At 44.3% G+C, this 26,824-nt stretch overlaps 1 protein-coding gene across 1 annotated transcript in view; it reads left to right on the top strand.

Annotated features, from left to right (window-relative positions):
- The window catches only part of epha10 (EPH receptor A10), a 238,340-nt gene extending 212,031 nt beyond the window's left edge, over window positions 1-26,309 (top strand). Inside the window, exons 11-17 of the mRNA XM_039654266.2 lie at window positions 6,123-6,308; window positions 8,150-8,211; window positions 10,640-10,843; window positions 11,143-11,295; window positions 21,998-22,188; window positions 24,547-24,711; window positions 24,818-26,309. Coding sequence (XP_039510200.2) covers window positions 6,123-6,308; window positions 8,150-8,211; window positions 10,640-10,843; window positions 11,143-11,295; window positions 21,998-22,188; window positions 24,547-24,711; window positions 24,818-24,932 — 1,076 coding nt within the window. The 3' untranslated portion in view covers window positions 24,933-26,309. The remainder of the gene's footprint in view (window positions 1-6,122; window positions 6,309-8,149; window positions 8,212-10,639; window positions 10,844-11,142; window positions 11,296-21,997; window positions 22,189-24,546; window positions 24,712-24,817) is intronic.
- Window positions 26,310-26,824: the final 515 nt, after the last annotated feature.

The raw sequence follows: 26,824 nt of genomic DNA, 5'->3' as shown, positions 1-26,824 counted from the left end.
CACTTCGGAAACACACAACACTGTGCACTGCAAGACTCACGCTCGCAATGTGTGTTTGCAACATTCATCGTTTCATTGAACGTATCGTATTGGTCTGAACCACTTTATGGATCACAGTTTTATTTAGTATGTTTGTGTCATGAGATCTAACTCTGACAAAAATCATGTCTCGTTTTCCAGCTCAAATATCTCTTAAATCAAGATACATTTACTGCAGAAGCAACATGACTGAAGATAGTAAGATATTGAAAATCAGGGAAATAAAGGGAATGAAAATAAACCTCATTCAAGATGATTTTTCTAATGAAATTTTAAGATGATATTTGCTCTTGTTTTAAGCACAAACTCACTTCATTCTCATGAACAAGACTTAATATCTAAAGTTATGTTGATTCTCCATCTTGATTTAAGAATAAATATTTATGCTGGAAACCCTAGAAACACGGAGGAAGAAATATATCAGTGTACCAGAAAACGTCCTCGGGTTACGACTGTAACCCTTGTTCCCTGAGAAGGGAACGAGAACTGCGTCCAAGTGACACTTTGGGGGAACGCCCCTCAGCGTAGCGTCTCTGAAGCATGAATGAAACTAAGCCAATCTCCGATTGGATCAACGTGATGACGTGATGTGTGACGACACATAGGCGGAAGCATATATAAGGAACCGGCACACACAACATGTCAGCTTCTGTGATGAAGCAAGCGCTCCCAGGCAGGGGAAGGCGTGGCCACGAGACGCAGTTCTCGTTCCCTTCTCAGGGAACAAGGGTTACAGTCGTAACCTGAGGACGTTCCCTATCGAGGGAACTCAAACTGCGTCCAAGTGACACTTTGGGGGAACGAGTACCCACTACGCCACAACGCGCCCTGCCTGTCCTGGTGTGAAGCTGCTCACAGGCACACTCAGGACGCGAGCACAAGAGAGCCGGGTGTCGACGGAATGTCTAAGCTGTAAAACCTAATGAAGGTATGTGGGGTAGCCCATCCAGCTGCATCGCAGACTTCCTGGATGGGGGCCCCTGCGAGAAGGGCCCTAGAGGATGCTATGCCTCTAGTGGAATGGGCCCTCACAGCCAAAGGTGAAGGCATACCGCGCACCTGATAAGCTGTGGAAATCGCATTGACAATCCAGTTGCTGATGGTTTGTTTTGAGGCCGGAAACCCCTTTTTGGGCGACCCGAAACATACCAGCAACTGGTCCGCCTTCCGCCATGAAGAGGACCTCTGAATATATATCCCTAGTGCTCTGACAGGGCAGAGCCTATGAAGTCTCTCCTCATCCGCCGTCAGGTGAGGTGGGGGATGAAATGCCTGCAGAACCGTAGGCCGTGCAACATTAGATGGCACCTTAGGCAGATAGCCAGGCCTAGGGTGAAGGATGGCCTTAATGTTGCCTGGAGCAAACTCCAGGCACTCGTTAGATATGGAGAGCGCCTGAAGATCTCCCACCCTCCTCAGAGAAGTGATGGCCAACAGAAAAGCGACCTTCAGCGTTAGGTTCTTGGCCTCAGCCGACTCCAGTGGCTCGAAGGGGGCCTCAGCCAATCCTTCTAGAACTACTGCCAGGTCCCAAGAGGGAACCCTGGTACGAGCCGCAGGTCTCATCCTCCAAGCTCCACGGAGGAAACGTACGATCAATTGGTGTCTCCCCAGAGACCCATCACCCAACGGAGCGTGGAAAGCCGCAATGGCAGCCACGTACACCTTGAGCGTGGACGGGGTAAGACCAGAGGAGAAGCGATCTTGGAGGAACTCCAGCACTGAAGCCACTGGGCAGTTAACTGGGTCAACCTCACGCCTCCTACACCAATCAATAAACACATTCCACTTTAAACCATACAGTTTCCTCGTGGAGGGAGCTCTAGAGCTGAGTATGGTCTCCACTACTCCAGCTGACAGGCCGGCCTCTAGGTACTGTGCCCCCTCAGGGGCCAGACCCACAGTTTCCATAACTCCGGCCGAGGGTGAAATATTGAGCCCCCCGCCTGTGTCAGCAGGTCCCTCCTGAGGGGAATCTCCCACGGAGGGCCGTCTAAGAGCAATATTATGTCCGAGAACCATACTCGGGCCGGCCACAACGGGGCTACCAACAGTAGACTGATCCCGTCGCGACGGACCCTTTCCAGAACTCCCGGGAGCAGAGCGATCGGGGGAAATGCATACAGACGCAGCCTCGGCCACGTCTGCACCATAGCATCCAGCCCCAGTGGGGCTGGAGGGGTGAGGGAAAACCACAGCGGACAGTGGGTCGTCTCTTGAGACGCAAACAGGTCCACTTCCACTGGGCCGAACCTCTGACATATCGACTCCACCACCTCGGGGTGAAGTCTCCAATCCCCGGGCCTCAGCCCCTGTCTCGACAGGACGTCTGCTCCCTGATTTAGACTTCCCGGGATGTATGTTGCTCTCAGAGACAACAGTTTCCCCTGGGACCACAGGAGGATCTGATGCGCCAGTCTGCATAGAGGGCGAGACCTCAGGCCCCCCTGATGGTTTATATAGGCCACCACTGACATGCTGTCTGACCTCACGAGGACGTGATGACCTCTGAGGTCCGGCAGGAAGCTCCTCAGAGCCCGGGAGACCGCCAACATTTCCAGGCAGTTTATGTGCCAGGAGGAATGATGGTCCCGCCATAGGCCTGTCGTGAAGCGGCCGTCCATGACCGCGCCCCAGCCCGTGAGGGAAGCATCTGTCGAAACGGTTTTCCGGCGACATGGCGCTCCCAACACTGGACCTTGGGACAAGAACCAAGCTTTCTTCCACATAACCAGAGAACGAAGGCATCTGCGCGTAACTCTGATTGTGCGGAACGGGTTTCCCCTCGGGGAGAACCCCTTGGTTTTTAACCACCACTGGAGGGCCCTCATGTGCAGCAGGCCAAATGGAATGATGTTGGACGCTGCTGCCATGAATCCCAGCACTCTCTGGAAATGCTTGACAGTGACGGCTTGGCCTAGCTTTATCCCAGCCACTGTGGCCAGAATGGACTCGACTCGCGCAGGTGACAATCGTGCCCGCATTACGACCGAATCCCATACCACTCCCAGGAACGTAGTCCTTTGGGCTGGTATCAACACGCTCTTCTTCGTGTTTAGTCTCAACCCCAGTTTCTGGATGTGGGCAAGAACAACATCTCGATGCTGAACCGCCAGCTCTTGAGACTGGGCCAGAATCAGCCAGTCGTCTATATAGTTGAGCACCCTGATGCCCTGGAGCCTCAGAGGTGCTAGAGCTACATCCATACATTTGGTGAATGTGCGGGGAGAGAGAGCTAGGCCGAATGGAAGAACCCGATATTGGTACGCTTCGCCCCCGAAAGCGAACCTCAGGAACTTCCTGTGGGATGGAAGGATGGATATATGAAAGTATGCGTCCTTCAGATCTATCGTGACGAACCAATCCTCGGATTGGATCTGACTCACGATCATGGGAATAGTGAGCATCTTGAACCTGAATCTCCTCAGAGAGCGGTTCAGATATCTGAGATCTATGATCGGACGCAACCCCCCATCTTTTTTGGGAACTATAAAGTAGCGGCTGTAAAACCCGGACTCCCTGTCTAGTGGAGGAATATGCTCTATGGCCCCCTTTGCCAGCAGGGAGTTTACTTCCTGTTCCAATACCCGACCCTGCGTCGGGTTGACTACAGTCCAGACCACCCCGTTGAATCTGGGTGGGTGGAACCCGAACTGCAGCCTGTACCCGTATTGTATCGTGCGCAGCGCCCACGGGGAAATATTCGCTAGATTTTTCCAAGCATCGAAATATTTCGCCAAGGGAACCAGGCTCTCGAGTCTGGTTTTGGATATTAATCGGGATTCGTTCTCGACCGCCTGAAACAGATCTCCGGCAGGACTGGACCGAAAACGATTCTCGATGGGCGAACGCAATCGCTGCCCGTCCGCAGGCTCGTGGGGCGGACAAAGCAGCTTGCGATCGCTGGAAACCGATGCGTCCCGAAACGTACTTGACGGCGGGAGAACGACATCGATTTCCTGCGGGCTCCGCGAGGGAGACGACCTCAGTCGCTCCATCACGGGTGGGGGCGCCCGCAGAGATCCTAGCACTGCTAGGACCTCTTAGATGTTTTCTTAGCCTGCAGGACGGCCCTCAGGTTGCCCTGCTTGGCTTGCGGCTTAGATTGAGAGCGCCGTCTATGCCCCCAAGCTCCTTGTGGGGGGGCTCTATACGCGCCGCTCTCTCTCTGAACCTGCCTGTAGGTGAAGGAGCTGGTACCTGGCTGAGGCTGCGACTGCCCACTGGGGGCAGACTTCCTGGATACTGAGCGGCGAGGGAGAAATTGTTTGAAGGCCGCTGATTGATTTTTCGCCTCCTGAAACCTGTCGACAACGGTATTAACAGCGTCGCCGAACAGGCCAGAAGGCGAAATCGGGGCATCAAGGAGGAAAGCCCTGTCTTTCTCCCCGATGCCCGTCAGATTTAACCATAAATGTCTCTCCGAGACCACCATTGCCGCCATGGAGCGACCGACAGCGCGGGCCGTCTCTTTGGTGACTCGGAGAGACAAATCAGCGACCTTCCTCAATTCCGCCACATCCTCCGGAGTTGGTCCCTCACCCTCATCAATATCCTTAAGAAGGTCGGCCTGGTACGCTTGGAGAAGCGCCATGGTGTGAAGACTCGCACCAGCCCAACCCGCAGCCATATATGCCCTGCCCACCAGTGAAGATGTTTCTCTGCATGGCTTGGTGGGCAGCACCGGGGCTTTAAAGGATGATGCCGACTCAGGTGATAAATAATTAGCCAAAGGCTGTTCAACCCGCGGCATCATCCCATAACCATTCTCTCGTGCCCCCATGATATTACTATATTTTAATATAGTGGGATTGGAAACACGAGAAGAATGGGGTTTCTTCCACGATTTACACACCTCAGTATGCAAATCGGGAAAAAACGGTAAGCCCCGATGATGAGGTTGTTCCCTGTGCTGCAGGAAGCGCTCATCTAATTTGCTTTTAACTTGCACTTCCTGCTTTTCTTGTGGCCAATCGATCATTAAATGAGCCACTGCACGGGAAACAACCTCTACCAGCTCCTCATATGCGGGGACACGGGGTGGCGAGTCATCCCCGAAGTCCCCGCCCCCTTCGATGCTGAGCACGTCCACCTCCTCGGAAGCAGACAGCTCAAGCATCGGATCCTCGACTCGCGCAGAAGAAGCCGCCGAGCGGGCTTCTGCGCGAGGCTCGAGGGCATCGGAACTGTCCGATGAATCCCGAGAAGGTGCCTCAGCAGCCTCGGGATCCCCAGACAGATCCATTTGCGAGCCCCATGAAGAGCGTCGCCGCGCCGCCTCGGCGGACGCGGGTCCCGCACCACGGGGCTCACGAGGCTGACCCTCTTCATTGAAAAGGGCCAGCCGGGAACGCAGCACGCGGAGCGGTAAAGCCTCACAATGCTCGCAAGCAGCTCCCTCGAGAGCTGCCTGCGCGTGCTGCATTCCCAGACAATGTGTACACAGTTGGTGTGTGCCCCGCCCGTGATGTAGCGAGGGCAAGGGTGCACACACCGCCTGAAATTCACACTCGCCATTATCAGATTTTAGGGAGATATACTTGCTTAGACAGACAAACAATAAATAAGACTGACAGTCACAGAGAGCACTTAGCTGAAGAACAGAAAGCTGACATGTTGTGTGTGCCGGTTCCTTATATATGCTTCCGCCTATGTGTCGTCACACATCACGTCATCACGTTGATCCAATCGGAGATTGGCTTAGTTTCATTCATGCTTCAGAGACGCTACGCTGAGGGGCGTTCCCCCAAAGTGTCACTTGGACGCAGTTTGAGTTCCCTCGATAGGGAACCATCAGATCATATATAAATGTAAAGAATCTTGTGTCGTTTTTTACTTTTTCTTTTAGTTAAATATATCTATCTGTATAGTAATTATACACTGTAACCTAAGATGATTGGAAAATGAAAATACTAAATACTTCACTTCACTTTCTGTTTCTTTGTAAAATTTACTAGCAATTTCTGAGTGAATATTGTTTTCACACCAATTATTTAAGTATACGGTACAGTGAGGTCAAAATCTGCACTTTGTGTGAGCGTTCCTTTAATTGGCTAGTAACCTTTGACCTCTGGTCCGCGCAGGAGACTTTGGCGAGGTCTGTCGTGGCTGCCTGAAGCTTCCCAGCAAACGCGAGCTTCCCGTGGCCATAAAGACGCTCCGCTCCGGATGCTCGGACAAACAGAGGCGCTCCTTCCTCAGCGAGGCGGGCATTCTGGGACAGTTCGACCACGCCAACATCGTGCGTCTGGAGGGAGTCATCACCAGAGGTCAGTCGAGGCGAGACATGGGAAGAAAAGAGAGATGTATGGTCAGTTGAGACCCAGTGAAGCCAAGCGTCTCATTAGGACTTTTCACCAATGGAAGCGAGTGAAGGGGCGTCCATCTTTTTTACAGTCTATGGTAGAGACAGAGAGACTGTGAAGAAAAGAGAGATGTGTGGAAAGAGTGATCGGGATGTTCCTCACAGGATAGGGGAAGACAAAAAACGAGGGGAATTAGGGATTTGATGGCTCTCTCCTGAAAGAGATTCGGGACGGAATAGATGGGACGTCCTTCCATTGAAAAGGAATAAAGGAGGGATGAGGCGCTTGTCCCGTTGCTGTAATGGAAAAGAGAATGATAAGCCTTTGATTGGATGGTTTATTGGGAAGTGGATCCCTGAATAAATGGGCCAGTCCAGAATAAAAGTGCCAGAATAGAAAGGGAGAAGAGGGTCGATAGTTCAAGGATGGATGAGCGTCAGAGGAGAATGAAGAGATGTTATCAGGACTGGAGATCCCGAATCCCACATCCATCCTTAGACTGATCGATGGGAAGCTCCTGGAGATAAAGCTGATAGATGTGAGAGTGTGTTCCAGCCGAAGGGGAAGAGGGATGATGAAGGTTTGGAGCGAGGGGACACCTCGAGCAGATTCGCTGAATTAAAGAACTGATATTAATCTGGGACTCTGTGTGTGTGCTGAAGGAATTATTCACATTGATTCCACATGCAGAACATGACTGAACTCAAGAGATTGTGTGTTAGAGAGAATCACTGCCATTATTCTTCAGAAATACCCTCCGGTTTAACTCGTAGTGTTTATCAGTGAAGAGCGTTGCGGTGTGGAAGCTGGAGTGTGTGTAGTACTAGTGTTTTAATTGTTGTTTTAAGTGGAGAGTAAGACGCTGAGGCATTTTGGAGAGAATAATGAATTGAGATTTTGGTATTAAATTGGCCTTTTTAAGTGTGTGTGTGTGTGTGTGTGTGTGTGTGTGTGGTGAGTGCTACAGCAGATGCTCACACTAGAATAATTGATGTCCTAATCACAGCAGGCCCTTAACGACTCGAAATTCTCCATCTCCACCTGCAAATCTCCTGAAAGCCAGTCTCCTCCCCATCAGCGGCAGATCACGGCTCGGGTCGGCCCCAGCGCTCGGGGCCCAGCAGGTGGTGTTTTGATGGGGTGATGGAGGTGGACTGATGGGGTGATGGAGGAGGAGGAGGTGTTCTGATGGGGTGATGGAGCAGGAGGCCGTAGATTGAGCTGACTGATAGCGAAGCCTCCTGTTCATTGAGCCAGTGTTGAATTCTCCAGATTGTAGGTGTCGGAATACATGATTGGGGGATCTCTCTCTCTCTCTCTCTCTCTCTGTAACACCTGGGGATTTACTGCTGCCCGCCTCCCTAATGAAGCGTACTTCCCTCATCTTTCTCTTTCTATTACTCGCTGGGAATACAGACATGACAGACATCTAGAATACTTCCTTCTGATAGGATAATTGTGATCTATCTATCTATCTATCTATCTATCTATCTATCTATCTATCTATCTATCTATCTATCTATCTATCTATCTATCTATCTATCTATCTATCTATCTATCAGTCAATAGTTTTTGTTCTATTTCTGTAAGGTTCTATTCATCTATTGTTCCATCATTCTAAATATAAATCCATTTCTGCACGATGTCTGTCTTTATCTCTTACGTAGCACTCAGACTTTAATGAAAGTGATTTTTTCCACTCAACCCCATCCCGTCCTCTCCCAACACTATGATGCATTAATCAAACACATGATCCGAAGGTCTTCATATGTGTGTGTGTGTGTGTGTGTGTGTGTTTGCTGCAGGCAACACTATGATGATCGTGGTGGAGAGCGCGGTCAACGGAGCCCTCGACGCTTTCCTGCGGGTACGGAACTGTGTTTCTGTCTCCGCTTGTTCTGCTGACTTTAATATTCTGAGTCGTGAGATGTAAAACGCTGCAATAGTACAGTAAATGTTACTTGTGAAATATGGAAGTTACATAAAAAAATGTGCAGATGTGATTTAATGATGAAAAGAAAACAACAAGAGTCAAGTTAAGCATTGCACAACATCTCGTCAGACGAAGTGAAATTCTTCAAAAGATGTGAAATTATTTATTTCTCATAAATATTTGAGGGCTTCAATTCTGAACAGTTTTTGTTTTTTCTTTCCATTTTTCTTTCTTTTCCCTTTCATTTCCTTTCCAATGTGCAATTCTTTTCCTTATCTTTCCTTTTCTTTCCTCTCCGAATTTTCCATTCATTTTCTTTCCCCTTCATTTCCTCTCAAATGTCCTTTACTTTTTTTATTACTTTTCCCTTTCTCTTTCTCTCTCCTTTGCTTGCCCTATTTTTTCTTTGCATTTACTTTACATTTAATTTGAAGGAGCTAAACGCAAGTATCTGAGTTTTTGCAGAACTACGCCCCCTCTGGCGACAAGTGAAACTGCGTGCGCGCTCACACACACATACACGTACGTTTGCACGAGCTGTTCATAACCAAAGGAGCATCAGCCGCACACTGTGCGGCACACATCTTTTGTTACAGTCATAATGAGGTAATACAGTTATAAATCTGCAGGTCATTTAAAATATATGAAAGGAAAGGCATTCGAGTACACACTTATGTGTGTGTGAGGGGAAAACAGGGGTAGTAGAAAACTTCGGTTTTTGTTTCCATCTAACTCTATATTGAACTGTTTTATGTGCTTACTGTATCCACGTATGATTGTATAATTATGGAAACACGTTCATGAACAATATAATTTATTACTTTGTATAGGACCCGTTTGAGCCCTAGAGCAGACCGGAGATCTCTCCGTTTGTTGAAAGCCTTCCCGATGTTGCGCCTGGCACTGGACAGACAGAAGTTGTATTGTCTTTGTCTCACGTGGGGTTTGGAATGAACTACAAGCCGGTCTCTTTGGGGCTGTTTACACCTGGCCACAATTCATTTTCTCAGATCGATTCCATTACACCTGGTCACATAAATGTGTTTTTGCAAAACGGATATAATCTGATCTTCAATTCCGGTGTTGTGCCTAATTTCGACCCCCTGCCAAATTATTACCCCCCTCGTTGAAGTCAGTACCTGATTGCCTAATCCCAACCCCGCCCCTAATCTTAACCCCTCCCCCACAACTAATCCTAAACCTACCAATACTAGGGGGGTAATAATTTGGCGGGGGTCGAAATTCGGCACAACACCGGCGCTATATAACGTTAGGCTACAGAATTCATGAAGTGCACGTCACCGAAAGCAACAGATATGAGCTGCATTTTATTAATCATCGGCTAATTTCAAAATCAGCAAAGACAGCAATAAGAGAGATCGGCAACAGCCCTGGTTGCCTGGTAAGATCATTTCATTTCTTTACTTTTAATGAAGATGGTAGTGTTAAGCGTCTGCGACTTACTTTCACTTTGATTTGCGATAGATTGCGGCGCGCTGGCTTTATGAATAGACGCTCAGCTGCTCATCTGAGGTGATGCGCGTCGTCATATATGACTAAAATAACAAGACATAACCTATAGCCTGTTTTCAACAACCAGATGCATTTACACTTGTCCAGTTTTGTCTGGAATGCGGCCCAGACCACGTCCTCAAGTGATTTGAGCGATCGGATTCAAATCCGTCTCAAATGCATTTCGGAGGGCAACCTGGTATTTTCACGATCGAATAGCTAAGCTATCCGATCACAGAAAACGCATGAAGTGACCAGGTGTAGGCTAAACAGCTCCTTTGAATCCATCGTCTACTTTTGTGGAAAGTTGACTGAAGTTGTGTCGCTCGAGTTGTGTTCTCTGATACGGAGAATGGCGGCGAATACACTACCTGCAAGACATAGGCACATAGCCAGGCGAGCGTGAACGCGCATGACGTCACGGCCAGTCTCAGATTCGAGCCCGAATCCCTTTTTTTTTTTTTACTGTACAGGATTATAGAGGCGATCGCAGTGATCAGAGAAGGCGATTGTTTAAGCATGTATGGGTTAGAAAACGGCTATTTTTAACATGACATGTTGCGCAATGCACCTTTAATATTCAACAATATTATTGATCTGCGGCATTGACTCCATTATACGAGAACTGAACTGAGTGGACGATGATAGCGGCTATATATATTTATAAATGAACTGTTTTACAGCCAAAATGAAGCATCACTGAACTCACTTAAGCTGAACTGTGTGACGCCATTGTCTTGTCCTGTTATCTCTGTAAAGCTGCTCTGTAAAACAGTGCTATAAAAATGAAGGTGACTTTTCCCTTTTTCTTGTCCTTCCGTCTCCTCTCTTCCCTCCGTCCTCGTCTCAGACTCATGAGGGTCAGCTGACGGTCCTCCAGCTGGTGGATCTGCTGAGTGGAGTGGCGTCTGGGATGAAGTATCTGACAGAGATGGGTTTTATCCATCGCCGACTGGCCGCTCATAAAGTCTTGGTGAACAGCAGTCTGGATTGCAAAGTGTCCGGCTTCAGACCGCTTCAGGACGACAAGATCGAGGTGGTCTACAGCACACTGGTGAGTGTTTTACCATAATGCAACACTGCACTCTCAAACGCTTCCTGACGCGAGTCAGCACATTCCTCTGAAAGTCAAAGCACAGCTCTCATAGAGTTCATCAAACTTTCATGCGGGTTCTTGCAAGTTTGTAGTGCATTTTAAGAACGCCTCAGTGCTTTATGCTTCTGTTATGTTAAAATGAATGCAGAAGTCCAGTACAGCGTAATACACACAACACACACACTCCAGGAGATCGCTTTCCTGTGTTTATATTTGGATGTGTTTCCGGATCAACATTTCCTTCCCTTGTATTCCAGCACGCGGGGAAGAGCTTGGTTCTGTGGACGGCTCCGGAGGCCATCCAGTATCACCGTTACAGCTCCGCTTCCGACGTCTGGAGCTTCGGGATCGTCATGTGGGAAGTCATGTCCTTCGGAGAGAGACCGTACTGGGATATGGGCAACCAAGATGTGCGTCTCGCCCTTTGTATTTCTACTGATGAATCACCAGCTGTGCAGTTCTGCATCACTTTCTCAAATTATTTCTATCTCTCTCTCTCTCTCTTGCTTTTCCTCCTACTTTAAATCTCCCTAAAATACTTTTACATTTGTTTGTGATGTAAATCCCCCCCCCTCTCTCTCTCTCTCTCTCTCTCAATTATATTCAATTCAAAATTGCTTTATTTGCATGACTGTACATCATACAATATTGCCAAAGCTTGGAATACATAGAATAATTATAAAGACATCGAAATAGTAAAATAATATAGCATTGTAACATCTAAATGTACAAATTAAATTGATTGTACAAATTAACAGTGTAAAATAAATAAAATAGAATAAAATAGAACAGTTTATGAACATTTAAAAATTCTGTGAAGAATTTAGAAAAACAATGCGTATGAGTGTGTGGTGTACGGGTGGGTGTGTGTGTGTTGGCGCATCACTGATTGGTCGTCGACTCTCTCTTTTTGTGACAAGCATCAATGTATCTGGCTGCTAGTGGGATACAATCTCTTTTTTCACCTAATATATTGTGTTTTGTTATTTAATTGCATGAAGTTAGGGCAAAGTATTTCAAATTTTGTGTAAAAAGTCCCTCTAATGTCCTCATAGTTGGGGCAGCTGGTGAGGAAGTGTTGCTCAGTCTCCACTTCTCCCTGCTCACAGTACGGGCAGACGCGTCTCTCTCTGGGTCGCCAGTTCTGCCCGTCTCTACAGTCAGTGTGTGATTGATCAGTCTGTACCTCGTCATCCTTCCTATTCTGCGGTGGTGTAGTCTCTATTTAGGGCCAAATAACATTCAAGTTTACTTTGTTTCTCTGTAGTTTTAGTCCAGTAGGTCAGGTAATTCTCTCGTTGTGCTTGTATGATGTGTTTGGGCCGGATTGTGTGTGTGTCCTGAGGCGGAGTAAGGTTAGTGGTGTCAGTGTGTGTGTGGAGCCGCAGGACCAGCTGAAGGAGCCGGCTCTTCTCAGGGTTCATCTCATGGGTTTTAAGGGCTTTAAAATGATAAGAGTTGGGGTCACTCATCTTTAGATGTTCAAAAACGAATCATCACATTTTGGAAACGTGTATTAGCAGAGGGTATTGGCCTAACTCTGCCCTGCATGCGTTGTTCGGTGTGTTCCTCTGTACTCCCAGGATACTCTTACAGAACTCGGCATGCAGGGTTTCAATCGGATTTTTGTCCCATTTGTCAAATTTGTGATTTAGGGGACGACCCCAAACTTCACTGCCATATAATGCAATTGGTTCTATGACTGATTGGAATATTTTGAGCCAGATTCGGATTGGTATTTCAATTTGGATAGATTTTTTGATGGCATAGAAGGCCCTTCTTGCTTTCTCTTTCAGTTCATTCACGGCCAAGTTTAGGTTTCCAGTTGCACTTATGTTCAGCCCCGAGGCTCTCTCTCTCTCTCTCTCTCTTGTGCGCATGCGCGTGTTTGGTGTGGTGAGGTGTGTGAGGGAAGTTTGATTGATATTTAAGCTTTTTTCTTTTTATCTACACTTTATGGCTTTTTTCTCACCTTAGTCATTTATTAAGTGTAAACTGATAAGAACAGTTGCTTTTCGTAGCCAGTATTTGCATCCATTTGTGGAGTTTAAACATGGCCTCACCTCTCAATGAGGGAAGGCCAGTTTGTTCCATTAGAAATGGATGCAAATGTTTTCCTGATCAAGTTTGTACGGTGGAAGATGTTCTTATGGCCATGGGAAATGTTGTTGGCAAAGGATAATTTCGGCATCTAGTGAACAAGGCCGTTGTTGTGTTTTTTTTGGAGGAAGAAAAGTTAGTGAACTTGCTCGTGGAGACTGGGATTGTGATATCGGAAACTTTTGTGCAGGTGACACCTTTGCGCTCTCCTGCGACGCGTGTCATAATCTCGAACGCGCCTCCGTTCATAGCAAATGATGCGATCTTAAAAGAACTAAATCGCTTTGGAAAATTTGCAAATGGAATTAAAACTGTTCCGATGTGAGAATAAAGAGCTGAAGCACGTGACGTCCTTTCGGAGACAGGTTTTCATGTTTTTGAACGCACCGACAAAGTATTTGGAAATTTCCTTTTGTGTACAACACGGTGAAAGTTCTTACATGATCTTTGCAACCACGGAAAGTACGCAGTGTTTTGAATGTGGGGACTTAGGTCACAAGAAATTACTTTGTCCTCACAAAAAGCAAAATGAGGAGACAACTGTTGAGACTGTAAACAAGGAAATGACTAATCACTCGGTTTGCGAAAAAACTAGCGAAAAAACTAGCGAAAAAAAATGAAAAAAGACCTACATTGGTTAAAGAAACGAGTGTGCAACCTAAGAATAAAAAACTAAGATTACAAACCGAAAATCAAATTGATGAGACTAAGGATAAAGGCCCAATCAGTGGATGTTTGGATCAACCCCTAGAGAACACACCGGCTTCAGAAGTGCATGAGTCTGACAAGGAGTCAGTGTCAAGACCAGAGGTGAGTGAACCTTCTTTGCCGATAGTGCTGGGTGTTTCAGAAGGAGCAGATCACAGTCTTACCGGTTGCAATGATATGGAAATTGAAAAGGCAAATGGAAGTGGTTTACTGTTTGTTGAGATGGAAGATAACTTGTGTGTTGATGAATCAAGATGTGATAGTGACAGTGTTTCAGAGGTTTCTGAATTTGAGTTGATCATCTGGAGACTTGTATACTGCGGAAGAAATTAATGATTTTCTGCATCATACAAAAGGGCAGAAAGTGGATGTTATGAAGTTTTTTCCTGATGCTGTTAAATTTTTGAAGTCAGTCATGTATGTTCAGAAAAGTGTAGGTTGTGATGTCCTATCAAAACAAAAAAGATTTCGGTTGAAAAAACTGGCTACAGTAGAGTTTACGAGGAAGGAAACACAATAAATAGGTTCACATGGTTACAGTTGCTGCTCTCATCTATTTTCTTCTCTGTCTGTTTTCTTTCTTGTTATTTCCCCCCCTTCTTTAATATGCATATTTTAAGAATCAGTAATGAGACAGATTGGGGATTGTGTTGGGAGGGCAGTTACTCTTTAAGCCATGGTACGAATCTAAGTGCTGGGGTAGCCATTCTTTTTTAATCTAACCTAAACATTGATATTTTGTCAAAGGAAGAATTAGAAAAAGGTCGCCTTCTTGTTGTTAAGGCAAAAATTGATGAATACAATTTTCTATTTGTTAATATTTATGCCCCAAACAGAAGTGCAGATAGAATAATTCTACTAAAGAAACTGAGTGATTATTTGAAAAGTGTAAATACAGATGACTTTCTAATATTACGAGGTGACTGGAATAATACAGTTGATTTTACCATGGATAGGTATCATACTGAACCAGATTACGAATCCCCTGCTTTTTTTAAAAAAAATATTCTCATTCAAAATGATTTGTTGGACGTTTGGAGAGAGAGGAATGTAAAAGTTAAGCAGTATACTTGGATTAAAGTTTCACAAGAGAGAATAAGTGCAGCTAGATTAGATTGATTTTATGTTTGTAAAAAAATTAATAATAGGATTGTGACTGCAAATATTGTTGTTTTTCAGACCATCATTTTGTTACGTGTAATTTGACTTTGTCACAGACTCAGTGCAAAAGTCCTTATGGAAATTGAATGTTCGTTTGTTACAGGAGAAGGAGAGATTTTTTGAGAGATTTAATTTTTTTGGGGGGGGGGAGTCTTGGGTTTCTCAGAAAGGTGAATATGAAAATCTAATTCAGTGGTGGGAATTGGGTAAAACACAAATTAAAATCTTTTGTCAGCAGTTTTCTTCTTACTCTACCATAAAGACTAAGCAAAAATCAGTGAATTAGAGAAGGAAATAGCACAAATTACATCTAATATGGTGCAGCAACCAGATACAGTGATGGCTGAGAATTTGTGTGAGAAGAGGGTTTCTCTTAAGTCTCTATTACAAGTGCAAGCAAAAGGTGCACTAATAAGGTCACGGTTTTTGTCAGTTAATGACATGGATGCACCAACTGCGTATTTTTTTTTAATCTTGAAAAAGTCTCAAACAAACATAGTGTGATGCATTGTCTGACATCCCCAGATGGGTCTAAAACATCTGACCCAAAAAAGATGAGGAAAAGTGCTGTGGACTTTTATTCAGATCTTTTTAGAGCTGATATGTGTGACTCACAGAGTACTTTGGACTTGTTAGAGAACCTTCCAAATATTAGGGGTAAACAACGTTGTAGCAAATGCAACATTTAATAATATACATAAAATGTATTTAAGGGGGCCGAAGGCCAATTTAGCTCAAAGGGAATGATTCATTGATTTACACTGAATCTTGACCAAATCACTAACTGAACCGAGCAAACGACTCGTTTGGAGTTCATTAGAACGGGACGTAATTAGAACCTTTGCAAGGATATAAATACCCAATCTATATTGAAACACTATGTCGTAGCAGGGTAACTTTTGATCGAACAGTACAAGACATTAAATGTGCAAACACGACACAAGGCAATTATCTTTTCAAATATATGGACAAGACTTTATTAGCTATTCTAACCACAAAAATAAGGTCTAAACATAATCACGCACACACACACATTCATACAGTCGCGAAAGGGAAAGAGTGAGTTGAAAAGAGTGAGAGAAAGTTTCAACTTTCTATATGCACGTAAGACATGACCTGAAAGGACCACCAAGTATTAATTTGAACCTTCGTTTCTTAGAGAGGTTATTCAATTTACATTAAAGCACCAGTTCAGCTAAGAGTCTGGAGTACTTGCTTGTGTCTTTGCGTGGCTTAGGCGATTCCTTTGTTGCGTTGCATCGAAGGGCGGTTTCCCGGCCGGGTCCGTTGCGTGGTTTGTTGTCTTTGAAGTGCAGGGATGGAAGTTCCTGAGTTTGCCGGTCACGTGTGACTAGCAGCCGAATGAAAAGTCTTTACGATTTCGAAGCGCGTTGCGGAGAGCCGTTTAAAACGAAGCTTTGCAGCAAACTTAACTTTGAAACGAGACTTTTACGAAAAAGGAAATAAAGGAAAGCAATTAAAGTAAGACGAGTTAGATGGCTTAAATGAAGCTGTTTTAACCCCGATCTGGATGGGTTATTGTGTCTGCTGGTCGAATTTGGTCTAGCCCATGTAGAAGCAAGCGAACACGCTCTTTGTTTCAGAGAGAAGCGCGAACGGGAACACTCTCTTGCTGTGTTAGAGAGAGGCATGAACTTGACAGTTACAGAACTGAACGAACTGAACTGAACACGAACAAAAATCTAACATGAAACGAACATGAGGTCCTTTGTTCAAATTTTTAACTTAGACTTTAGTCCAACCTCCCAGAAACTTCTGGCCAATGAGACAATGGCATCATTTTAGGAGGTGGATCTACTTCTGCTTATCATAAATTATGGATGGTCTGTGAGCTGCCTGGTCTCCAGCATTTAGCAGAGAACAAGAGAACACAGTTTTAAGAATATATATTATAATCATAAAACAAAGCATTTTACACAGATTTCAATCAAGCCATCTTTTGAATTAGGAAAATATGGTTCTTTTGATAGGAGGCACGACACATTCACACTCCTACTGGTTGTATAACAATTACAAGAGTTAATAGTTAACAACAATTACATGATTAATATGTGATCTAAGCATAATAACACATGAAGTGTAGGAACAACAAGCATAATGATTGGTTATAAGTCCAAGAATTGTTCTGTGGTGAGTTTATATGATTTTATGCGTGAGATCTTAGAGAGATCTCAACAGTGAGGTCGTGGTATGTTCAAGGAGTAGGGGTCTGTGTTATGTCTTTGTCCCGCTCAACAGTGCTGATGCTGAGAGAGGTCAAAGGTGGTCGGCTTTTGGTGGTCAGGCCTCTTGTTCCACCATTTCTGAGCCGATTTGTCTTGGTAAAACCATTGACATATTGACACGTTCTTCCTGTTTAGTGCCCATCTCTTGGGCCTGCGGGGCAATAAAAGTCCTTCTCTGCAGACAGCATGGAGCCGCCTTGGGACTTTGGAATGTGGTGTCCAGAACCTTTGGAGTGTTGAATCCATGTGAATTAATCCCATGAGAGATTAATTTGATCAAGTTGTGTTTGATTCGCCTCAATTCTCTACAACGTGCAAGTTTGGACAGTATTTTTTCTTTTCAAGAACTGACTGAAGCTGTGCAACAGATGAAGCCCGGTCGTGCACCAGGTATTGATGGTCTGCTGGTGGAATTCTATAAAGTCATGTGGGGAATTATAGGTGAAGACTTTTACGAGGTTGTACAGAAATGTTATGAAGAAAAAAACGTCCTAAGAGCTGTCAGAGGGCTGTCCTTGCTCTTAATCCTAAAAAAGGAGTCATTAGTCTCTTAAAGAACTGGAGACCTGTTTCTACTCTCACTAATGACTATAAAATATTGGCAAAAGTTTTGGTGAACAGGTTGAAGTGTGTTTTGAGTGATATTATTCATAAGGATCAATCATATTGTATCCCAGATAGAACTATTTATGATAATATATTTCTGGTTAGAGATTAGGGGTGCACGATTCAGAAAATGTCACGATTCGATTCGATTCCGATTTTTTGTCTCGAGATTCGATTCAATATCGATTTTCGATTCAAAAACGATTCTCGATTCAAAAAACGATTCGCAGGTCTACATAAATGTAGTTTACTTTTTCCTATGTGATTGATTGCAGTAGACATAATTTAAAAGAAAAGTTTGATATTACTTTATATGTGTTCATACAAAAATAAAAACTTTTGCAACTAAAAAGTGCGAAGTGCCAAGCTTTGGCCAGCTTTTAAATACATTTAATTCAAGTTTAAAATAAAACTTAAATAAAAAGCTTTTACATTTAGCTTTAAAGTGCTGTAGTCAGATCAAACAAACAATTATGCTAAATGTGGTTTAAGGAGTAGGCCTACTTCAGCTACCAGGTTGACTGTTGAAATGTGAACTCGACTGGGCACATTGAACTTCCTAAAAATATATACTAATTTCATAGAACCCTTGCGAAAATATTTTAAATAGATTTTAAAAAGCCACCGCTACTGGTAACATCTATGGTTAGATTGATTTGTTTAGATCCAGTGAAGTCGTTCATAGGCGCGTAATTTGCGGGTATCTCCAGTTAACTAGCAGAGAATTCATTTAGTTCGCTATTAAATAAGAGACCTGTTGTTTTTGAAATCAAGCTGAGCGCTCGTGTCCGCTGCAATCAGTGTCATGGATATACAGTGTTCTCTGTGGCTCGCGCAGTCTTCTCTCGGACGCGCGCTTCAATCTATCGCCGTTGTGGAGACTCCGGTGAAATCACAAAATAAAATGCACACAAACGTGATGAACATATTTGGTTTTGATGAGAGAGAGAAAAAACTATACGAGTGCGGTTTGTAACCCATAACCTCTGACACGCTTGGCAAAAGATCTACAGAACTCAAACATAAGATCTGCGGATCGATGCATTTATTTATGGGTTGAGCAGAGTGGCGGCACAGTTTGACCAGCGGGCGGCAAGAACTTGCAATAACTATTTATCAGACCGGCCCTCGCAGCCTCGAAACCATAGAAACACTACCGGACCACCGGTAAAAGTCCCGACTTACCCGATTGCCACTCCGCCCCTGCACGCCATTAAAAAATATAGCCTATGAATCGATTTTTGGAATTCTGTGAATCGATTCTGAATCGGTAAAGATTGAATCGCGATTCAAATGTGAATCGATTTTTTTGCACACCCCTATTAGAGATTTACTAGATTGTTGTAAACTAAATGGAATCAATCTATGCCTTCTATCATTAGACCAAGAGAAGGCATTTGATCGTGTAATGGAGCTGGTTGCTATCTCAGCTGGCATACAGGGGAAGAGTGCTGGTGATTAACAATCTAGTGGCATCCACCCTGTGGCACAGGCTTAATGTTTTGGACCCACCAATGGATTTTTTTGTGGATATTCAGAGACTTCTTGTTAATTTTTTCTGGTCTGGAAGGCACTGGCTGAAAGAAGCTATATTGTATCTACCAGTCCAGGAAGGAGTTCAAGGCTTAATCGAACTTAAGTCCAGGTATGCGGCATTTCATCTAAAGACCGTCCAGAGGTTTCTGTATCATCGAGACCAGAACTGGATGGAAGTGGCGTGTGCCCTCTTGAAGAGGGTTGGCTGTCTGGGTCTTGACCGACATCTGTTTTTAATGGACTTAAAGAAGGACCTTAATGGACTTACACCTTTTTATGCTTCTGCTTTACAAGTGTGGCAGTTTATGTCTGTGGGAAGAGTAAACGTCTGGGACCTGGAAGAGCCTTTATTTTTTAATGGACTGTTGTCTATTGAGTTTCTTAATGCAGGTAGGCTACTCTACACACGAATCTGATAAAAGCCGGCATATGTAAAATTGGACATTTAAAAGATGGCAACCAGTGGATAACAGCGGAAGAGCTGCATCTTAAAACAGACATCCGGTCTCTTCGAATTCTCCAAAGACTGCTGGAAGAGATAAAGAATCTTTTTAGTCTTCAATCATTACACCTGGAGAGTTTTGATGGACTGTTCCCTGAATTACGTGTGACTGCTGAAGTGGGAGATTGGGAGGAGACTGAAGGAAGTTTACTGACTTTTTGAACACCTGAGCTTGGAAAGTTTGAACTTCTTTCTAAGAAAGCCCTGTATCTCATTTGTGTTAAAGTTCTTAACTTAAGGGCTCTGGACAGAGTGATGGAGTCAAAATGGACTGGAGTTCTTGAGCCAGGCTCTCCCGAGAAGTAGTTGGAGGTCCCTGTATAAGAAGCCCATCGAAAAAAGACTAGGTGACTTACAGTGGCGGATTGTACATTGGGGAATAGCCACAAACAGATACAAAGCACATCTGGATCCTTTACATAGTGTTGATTGTAGTTTTTGTGGGGAATCTGAAACAGTTAATCACCTTTTTGTTGAATGTTCAAGATTAAAAGAAACTTTTTTGTTTGTTAAAAGATGTATGTCAGAGTTTAGATTTTTTGTTTACTAATGGTTTATTTATATTTGGGCCAAAATATAGTGCTAAAAATAAACAAAAAATAGTATTATTGAATTTTATTTTTGGCAAAGCGAAGATGGCAATTTGGTTAACTAGAAAAAATAAGACTCTTAATTTAAGAGGAGTAGATCCGGTGCTTATGCTTAAAGGGTTGGTAATGGGACGTTTGATGCTGGAGTTTGCTTACTATTAAATGGTAAATGATATTGAGAATTTTTTTTTTTTTGATGTGGGGAACAGAAGGCCTGTTGTGTAAGCCCGATTAAGGGCAAGGTTAAGATAAGCTTTGGAGTTGCATAAAAAATTGAAATACACACATATATATATATATATATATATATATATATATATATTATTCTTCCATTTTTTGAGTTGGAAGGTTTTCTTTTAAAGAAGAATTGAGTATTTTAAGTATTTCATGTAAAATAAAATGTAATTTAAAAGTCAAAATTAAAGTCTCTCTCTCTCTCTCTCTCTCTCTCTCTCTCTCTCTTTCTTTCTCTTTCTCTTTCTCTCCTGCCTCTCTCTCTCTCTCTCTCTCTCTCTCTCTCTCTCTCTCTCTCTCTCTCTCTCTCTCTTTCTCTTTCTCTTTCTCTTTCTCTTTCTCTTTCTCTCCTGCCTCTCTCTGTTGGCCAGATGGGATTTTGTTGTGTGAAGTTAAGAGTTATACATTTGTATGAAAATGTAAAAGTAGCTAAAGTGGAGGGCCTTTAAAGACCTCAGATAAAGTGTGTGTGCGCTTGTGTGTGTTAGTGTGTCACTTTGACTTCAAGTCCACTTCAGCTCCGTGACCGATCAGACTCAGAAGTGGCTCGGCGTGTGTCCTGACTGGCCTCTTTTTCACGGCTGGAGCAAAGATCCTGAGAGTCTGAAATAAACCCTAAAATACATCACACCCCAGTAATAAAGTCTCTCAAAATGTAAAGAAACAGCATCAGAAAAATGAAACGCATGAATAACATAAGTGTAAAACAAAAGCTACTTTTATTTTATTTATTTTTATTTATTTCCTTATATTTTATTTTTATTTATGTTTTTATTGTTTGGTTTTTTTTTTCATTTAGTTACATTTGTATTTTATAAATAAAAAAATGCAGTTTATTTTTTATTTTCAGATCTGAAATTAATAAAAGGCGTGTGATAATCTAGTATGACCAGAGGGCCAAAGCTGTTTCTCTGCTGTGAGACAAAACACATTTCGAACTATGAACTCATTGTGATTTAACGAGCCTCACAACGTAAATGTTTTAAACACAAAAAAGGAGAGTAAAGCTCTTGAGGCTTTCTGCATGTTTATGTCTGAATGGATGATCGCCGGGAAAGACAAAGGCATTAATGCGTTCAGAGCAAGAACCTTTCGTTTTATGCATGTGGTGTGGATAATGTGTGTGTTGTCTTTGAAAGTGAGTTTAAGCAGTGCTTTTATGATATTCAGTATGTCTAATGAGTGAGCGAGCGAGTGAGTGAGTGTATGAGTAATAATAACTAATAATTTGTAAGATGTATACAAATCTATTTAAAAAAAAAAACAAAAAAAAACATTTAAAATAATGAAATGTTATGATGTAAAGTGAAGAAGAAATAAGATTCTGCACTGGGTCTGTGTTCTCCCAATTCTGAATATTCAGTTGTTCTGTTTGTGTGTGTGTGTGTGTGTGTGTGTGTGTGTGTGTGTGTGTGTGTGTGGATCACAGGTAATAAAGGCGATCGAGGATGGCTTCCGGCTGCCTGCACCGGTGAACTGTCCCGGCTCTCTTCATCAGCTCATGCTGGACTGCTGGCAGAAGGAGAGAACGGAGAGGCCGAGCTTCACTCAGATCCACAGCGCTCTCAGCAAGAGCATCAGGAGTCCTGACAGCATCGGATCCTCCAGCCTGGGACGCAGGTACTGTCCAACTCTTTGACATTCCTCACTGGATCATACGGTTATCCCGTCTCCTGCTCCTCCTCTTCCCGTTCTTCACCAGATCATACGTTTCTCTCGTGTCCTGCACCTCCTCTTCCCGTTCTTCACTGGATCATATGGTTCTCTTGTCTCCTGCACCTCCTCTTCCCAATCCTCACCGGATCATACGTTTCTCTCATCTCCTGCACCTCCTCTTCCCGTTCTTCACTGGATCATACGGTTTTCTCGTCTCCTGCACCTCCTCTTCCCAATCCTCACCGGATCATATGTTTCTCTCGTTTCCGGCACCTCCTCTTCCCATTCTTCACTGGATCATACGGTTCTCCTGACTCCTGCTCCTCCTCTTCCCGTTCTTCACCGGATCATACGGTTCTCCCGTCTCCTGCACCTCCTCTTCCCATATCTCACCAGTTCATACAGTTCTCCCGTCTCCTGCACCTCCTCTTTCTATATCTCACCGGTTCATACGGTTCTCCCGTCTCCTGCACCTCCTCTTCCCATTCCTCACCGGATCATACGTTTCTCTCGTCTCCTCCTGCACCTCCTATTACCATTCCTCACCAGATCATACGGTTCTCCCGACTCCTTCTCCTCCTCTTCCCGTTATTCACTGATTCATACGGTTCTCCCGTCTCCTGCACCTCCTCTTCCCATTCCTCACTGGATCATTTGTTTCTCTCGTCTCCTCCTGCATATCTTACCGGTTCATATGGTTCTCCCGTCTCCTGCGCTTCCTCTTCCCATTCCTCACCGGATCATACGTTTCTCTCGTCTCCTCCTGCACCTCCTCTTCCCTTTCCTCACCAGATCATACGGTTCTCCTGTCTCCTGCACCTCCTCTTCCCATTCCTCACCAAATCATACAGTTCTCTCGTCTCCTGCACCTCCTCTTCCCATTCCTCACCGGATCATACGTTTCTCTCATCTCCTCCTGCACCTCCTATTCCCATTCCTCACCAGATCATATGGTTCTCCCGATTCCTGCTCCTCTTCCCGTTCTTCACTGGTTCATAAAATTCTCCCATCTACTGCACCTCCTCTTCCCATTCCTCACCGGATCATACGGTTCTCTCGTCTCCTGCACCTCCTCTTCCCATTCTTCACTGGATCATACGGTTCTCCCAACTCCTGCTCCTCCTCTTTCCGTTATTCACCGGATCATACAGTTCTCCTGTCTCCTGCACCTCCTCTTCCTATATCTCACCGGTTCATACGGTTCTCCCATCTCCTGCACGTCCTCTTCCCATTCCTCACAGGATCATATGTTTCTCTCGTCTCCTCCTGCACCTCCTATTCCCATTCCTCACCGGATCATACGTTTCTCTCGTCTCCTCCTGCACCTCCTATTCCCATTCCTCACCAGATCATACGGTTCTCCCGACTTCTGCTCCTCCTCTTCCCGTTATTCACTGGTTCATACGGTTCTCCCGTCTCCTGCACCTCATCTTCCCATTCCTCACTGGATTATACGTTTCTCTCGTCTCCTCCTGCACCTCCTATTCCCATTCCTAACCGGATCATACGGTTCTCCCGACTCCTGCTTCTCCTCTTCCCATTCTTCAACCCGGATCATACGGTTCTCCCGTCTCTTGCACCTCCTCTTCCCATGTCTCACCGGTTCATACGGTTCTCCCATCTCCTGCGCCTCCTCTTCCCATTCCTCACCAGATCATACGGTTCTCCCGACTTCTGCTCCTCCTCTTCCCGTTATTCACTGGTTCATACGGTTCTCCCGTCTCCTGCACCTCATCTTCCCATTCCTCACTGGATTATACGTTTCTCTCGTCTCCTCCTGCACCTCCTATTCCCATTCCTCACCGGATCATACGGTTCTCCCGACTCCTGCTTCTCCTCTTCCCATTCTTCAACCCGGATCATACGGTTCTCCCGTCTCTTGCACCTCCTCTTCCCATTCCTCACCAGATCATACGGTTCTCCGTCTCCTGCACCTCCTCTTCCCTTTCCTCACCAAATCATACGGTTCTCCTGTCTCCTGCACCTCCTATTCCCATTCCTCACCGGATCATACGGTTCTCCCGACTCCTGCTTCTCCTCTTCCCATTCTTCAACCCGGTTCATACGGTTCTCCCATCTCCTGCGCCTCCTCTTCCCATTCCTCACCAGATCATACGGTTCTCCGTCTCCTGCACCTCCTCTTCCCTTTCCTCACCAAATCATATGGTTCTCCTGTCTCCTGCACCTCCTCTTACCATACCTCTCCAGATCATACGGGGACCTAAACATAACCATCTAAACCTTCTTTTAGATTAATCTGAATGTGATATCCTGTTTACCTTACCTGACCACAGATGTGAAAATCTCTCTCTCTCTCTGCAGGACGCTAGGCTCGTCTGTATCGCTAACGGACCGAACACTTCCCTCCTTTCCCTCCTTCAGTTCGGTGGGCGAGTGGCTTGAGGCTGTAGACATGGGCCGCTATAAAGACAATTTCACTGCGGCTGGATACTGTTACCTGGAGTCTGTGGCGCGCATGACCGTTCAGTGAGTGTCCTGTGTCGAATCAGTGAGTGAGTGAGTGTGTTAGTTGTGTGTGTGAGTGAGCGAGCGAACGAGAAAGTGTGTGTGACGGGCTCTATTGTTTCTGCAGGGATGTGTTGAGTCTTGGCATCACCTCTCTGGAGCACCAGAAACTGATCCTGTCTGCCATCCAGACTCTGAGAGCTCAGGTGATCCAGATGCACGGACGAGGGGTTCAGGTCTGACAGACAGACAGATGTTCTCACCATTACCCAGAAGCCCTTCAGCAGACAGGGGGAGATGATAACCCTCACTTCTCTTCATACTCTTCCTTTTCTCCTTTATCGTCTCGTGGCCGAACACTGCATCTTTACTGAGGAGACGATGTCACGAGCCAGACGATTCCTCTAGAATAACCTGTGCTGTTCCTCAACGTTGGCCGAGAGCCTCGTCTCTGTCCTGGAGAAGCTTATCTGACTCTCAAGGGCCTGTTTCTTTATCCAAGAGGAACAACTCGAGGTTCAAGCCACTGATCCTCCTCTAATGTGGACAGAACCGGAGCGTTTGCTGCTCCGAGCGGGAGAAGATCTCGCCGTGTCTTCAGGAAATAAGTTGAGTTCTGCTGTAAGAAATCTTAATAACATGTAAATCCCTTTTTCTGTCTTTCCCTGACTTGATTACTGTCTACTTTTTTTCTTTTGGCTTTCTTTCTCCACACTTTATACGCATTTCTGTATAGAAGCCCAGTTTCACCGCATAAGAAAACAAATCATCCTCTTGTAAATCTTTACTATGACATTATGTTGAAATTATGATGTACTATATCATATTTTTGACTTTTCATCTCAGAATGACATGACAAAAAAAGCAAAAAGTGACATACTAAGTCGAAATTATGACAAGATGAAATTAACTTGACGGTCATAATTTAGAATTTGTTTTTATTCCATATTTCGTATATCATAATTATGACCTAGTATGTCATAATTACAATTTTGTGTCATAATTATGACTTTTATGTCATAGTTTTTACATTTTTCAATGAGATGAAAATTGACAAAGTTATAAAGTTAACAAATACAAGACAAAAGGTTGAAATTGACTAAATTGACATACTAAGTTAAAACTGACATGAAAATATGAAATTATAACATAAAAAGTCATTATTATTACTGTCATAATTTCACTTTAAAATAATTTTCATAATTATTACAGTCAAAATTATGACATCCTACATACAAGTCATAATTATGAGATGTAAAGTTGAAATTATGACTAAAATGACAATGAAATTATGACTAAAATTATGACATGCATGATTTCTTTTTCTTACATTGCGCGAATGGGCTTCCATATTTCGGAAGGAAATTTCTGAGTTTAAATTATTATTGTTGGACATCTGTACTTGTTATGTTTTCTCCTTCTGTCTACTATAGAGACAATGTTTGCACTGCAGCATCCATGACGTACAGAAACTTTTATCATATTTATTAGATGATGAGTTATTTATCTGTTTACTGAAGCTTATTGGAGCTTAGTTTTTGAATGCAAAAATATTATGTTTGAAAATGGGACACACAGCACTGAATCTGGACGCTCAGCTGTCATGTCATCAAAATGCTCTTGTTAAGTTGGCTTGAGAAAGCCAACTTACTGAAATCCTATTTAAACTTATTAGTGGTGCTTGCTGAAAGCAAGGCAACACTATTACTATTGTGTTTTTTGAGTCGGCCCAAAAGTTTGGCACGCTACTCCTCCCGCAGTTTTTGTCACACACCCATGAATGAGGTCTCAAAACGTGCGGAATATTCGGGAATGGTGTGCTATGACTTTTCTAAGCGATCGGGGGTACGATGTTCGCCCGAAGGGCGAACAAATTTCCCAAAAATCCCATAGACTTAACATTGCGACAAACTTTGACGACTCATAGCTCCGAGCGAGGATTTCACAGAAGCCTGCGATTTACCACATTTGAAGAGGCTGACAGGCTCTGTAAGAACATACCTCACAATGGGGTAAAAGTTGCACCCCTGGGGGGCAGGAGCTGCCCAAATATTCCCCCATAGACCCCCATGTTATTTATTATTCTTCTTCTTCTTCTTATTATTCTGGCCACTTTTTGGTTCGCTACTCCTCC

This window comes from Pimephales promelas, chromosome 18, assembly GCF_988280905.1.
Source record: "Pimephales promelas chromosome 18, fPimPro1.hap1.1, whole genome shotgun sequence".
Classification (NCBI taxonomy): Eukaryota; Metazoa; Chordata; class Actinopteri; order Cypriniformes; family Leuciscidae; genus Pimephales; species Pimephales promelas.
The sequence above is the reverse complement of the archived record's forward strand: the minus strand, read 5'-3'. Positions and strand labels throughout refer to the sequence as shown.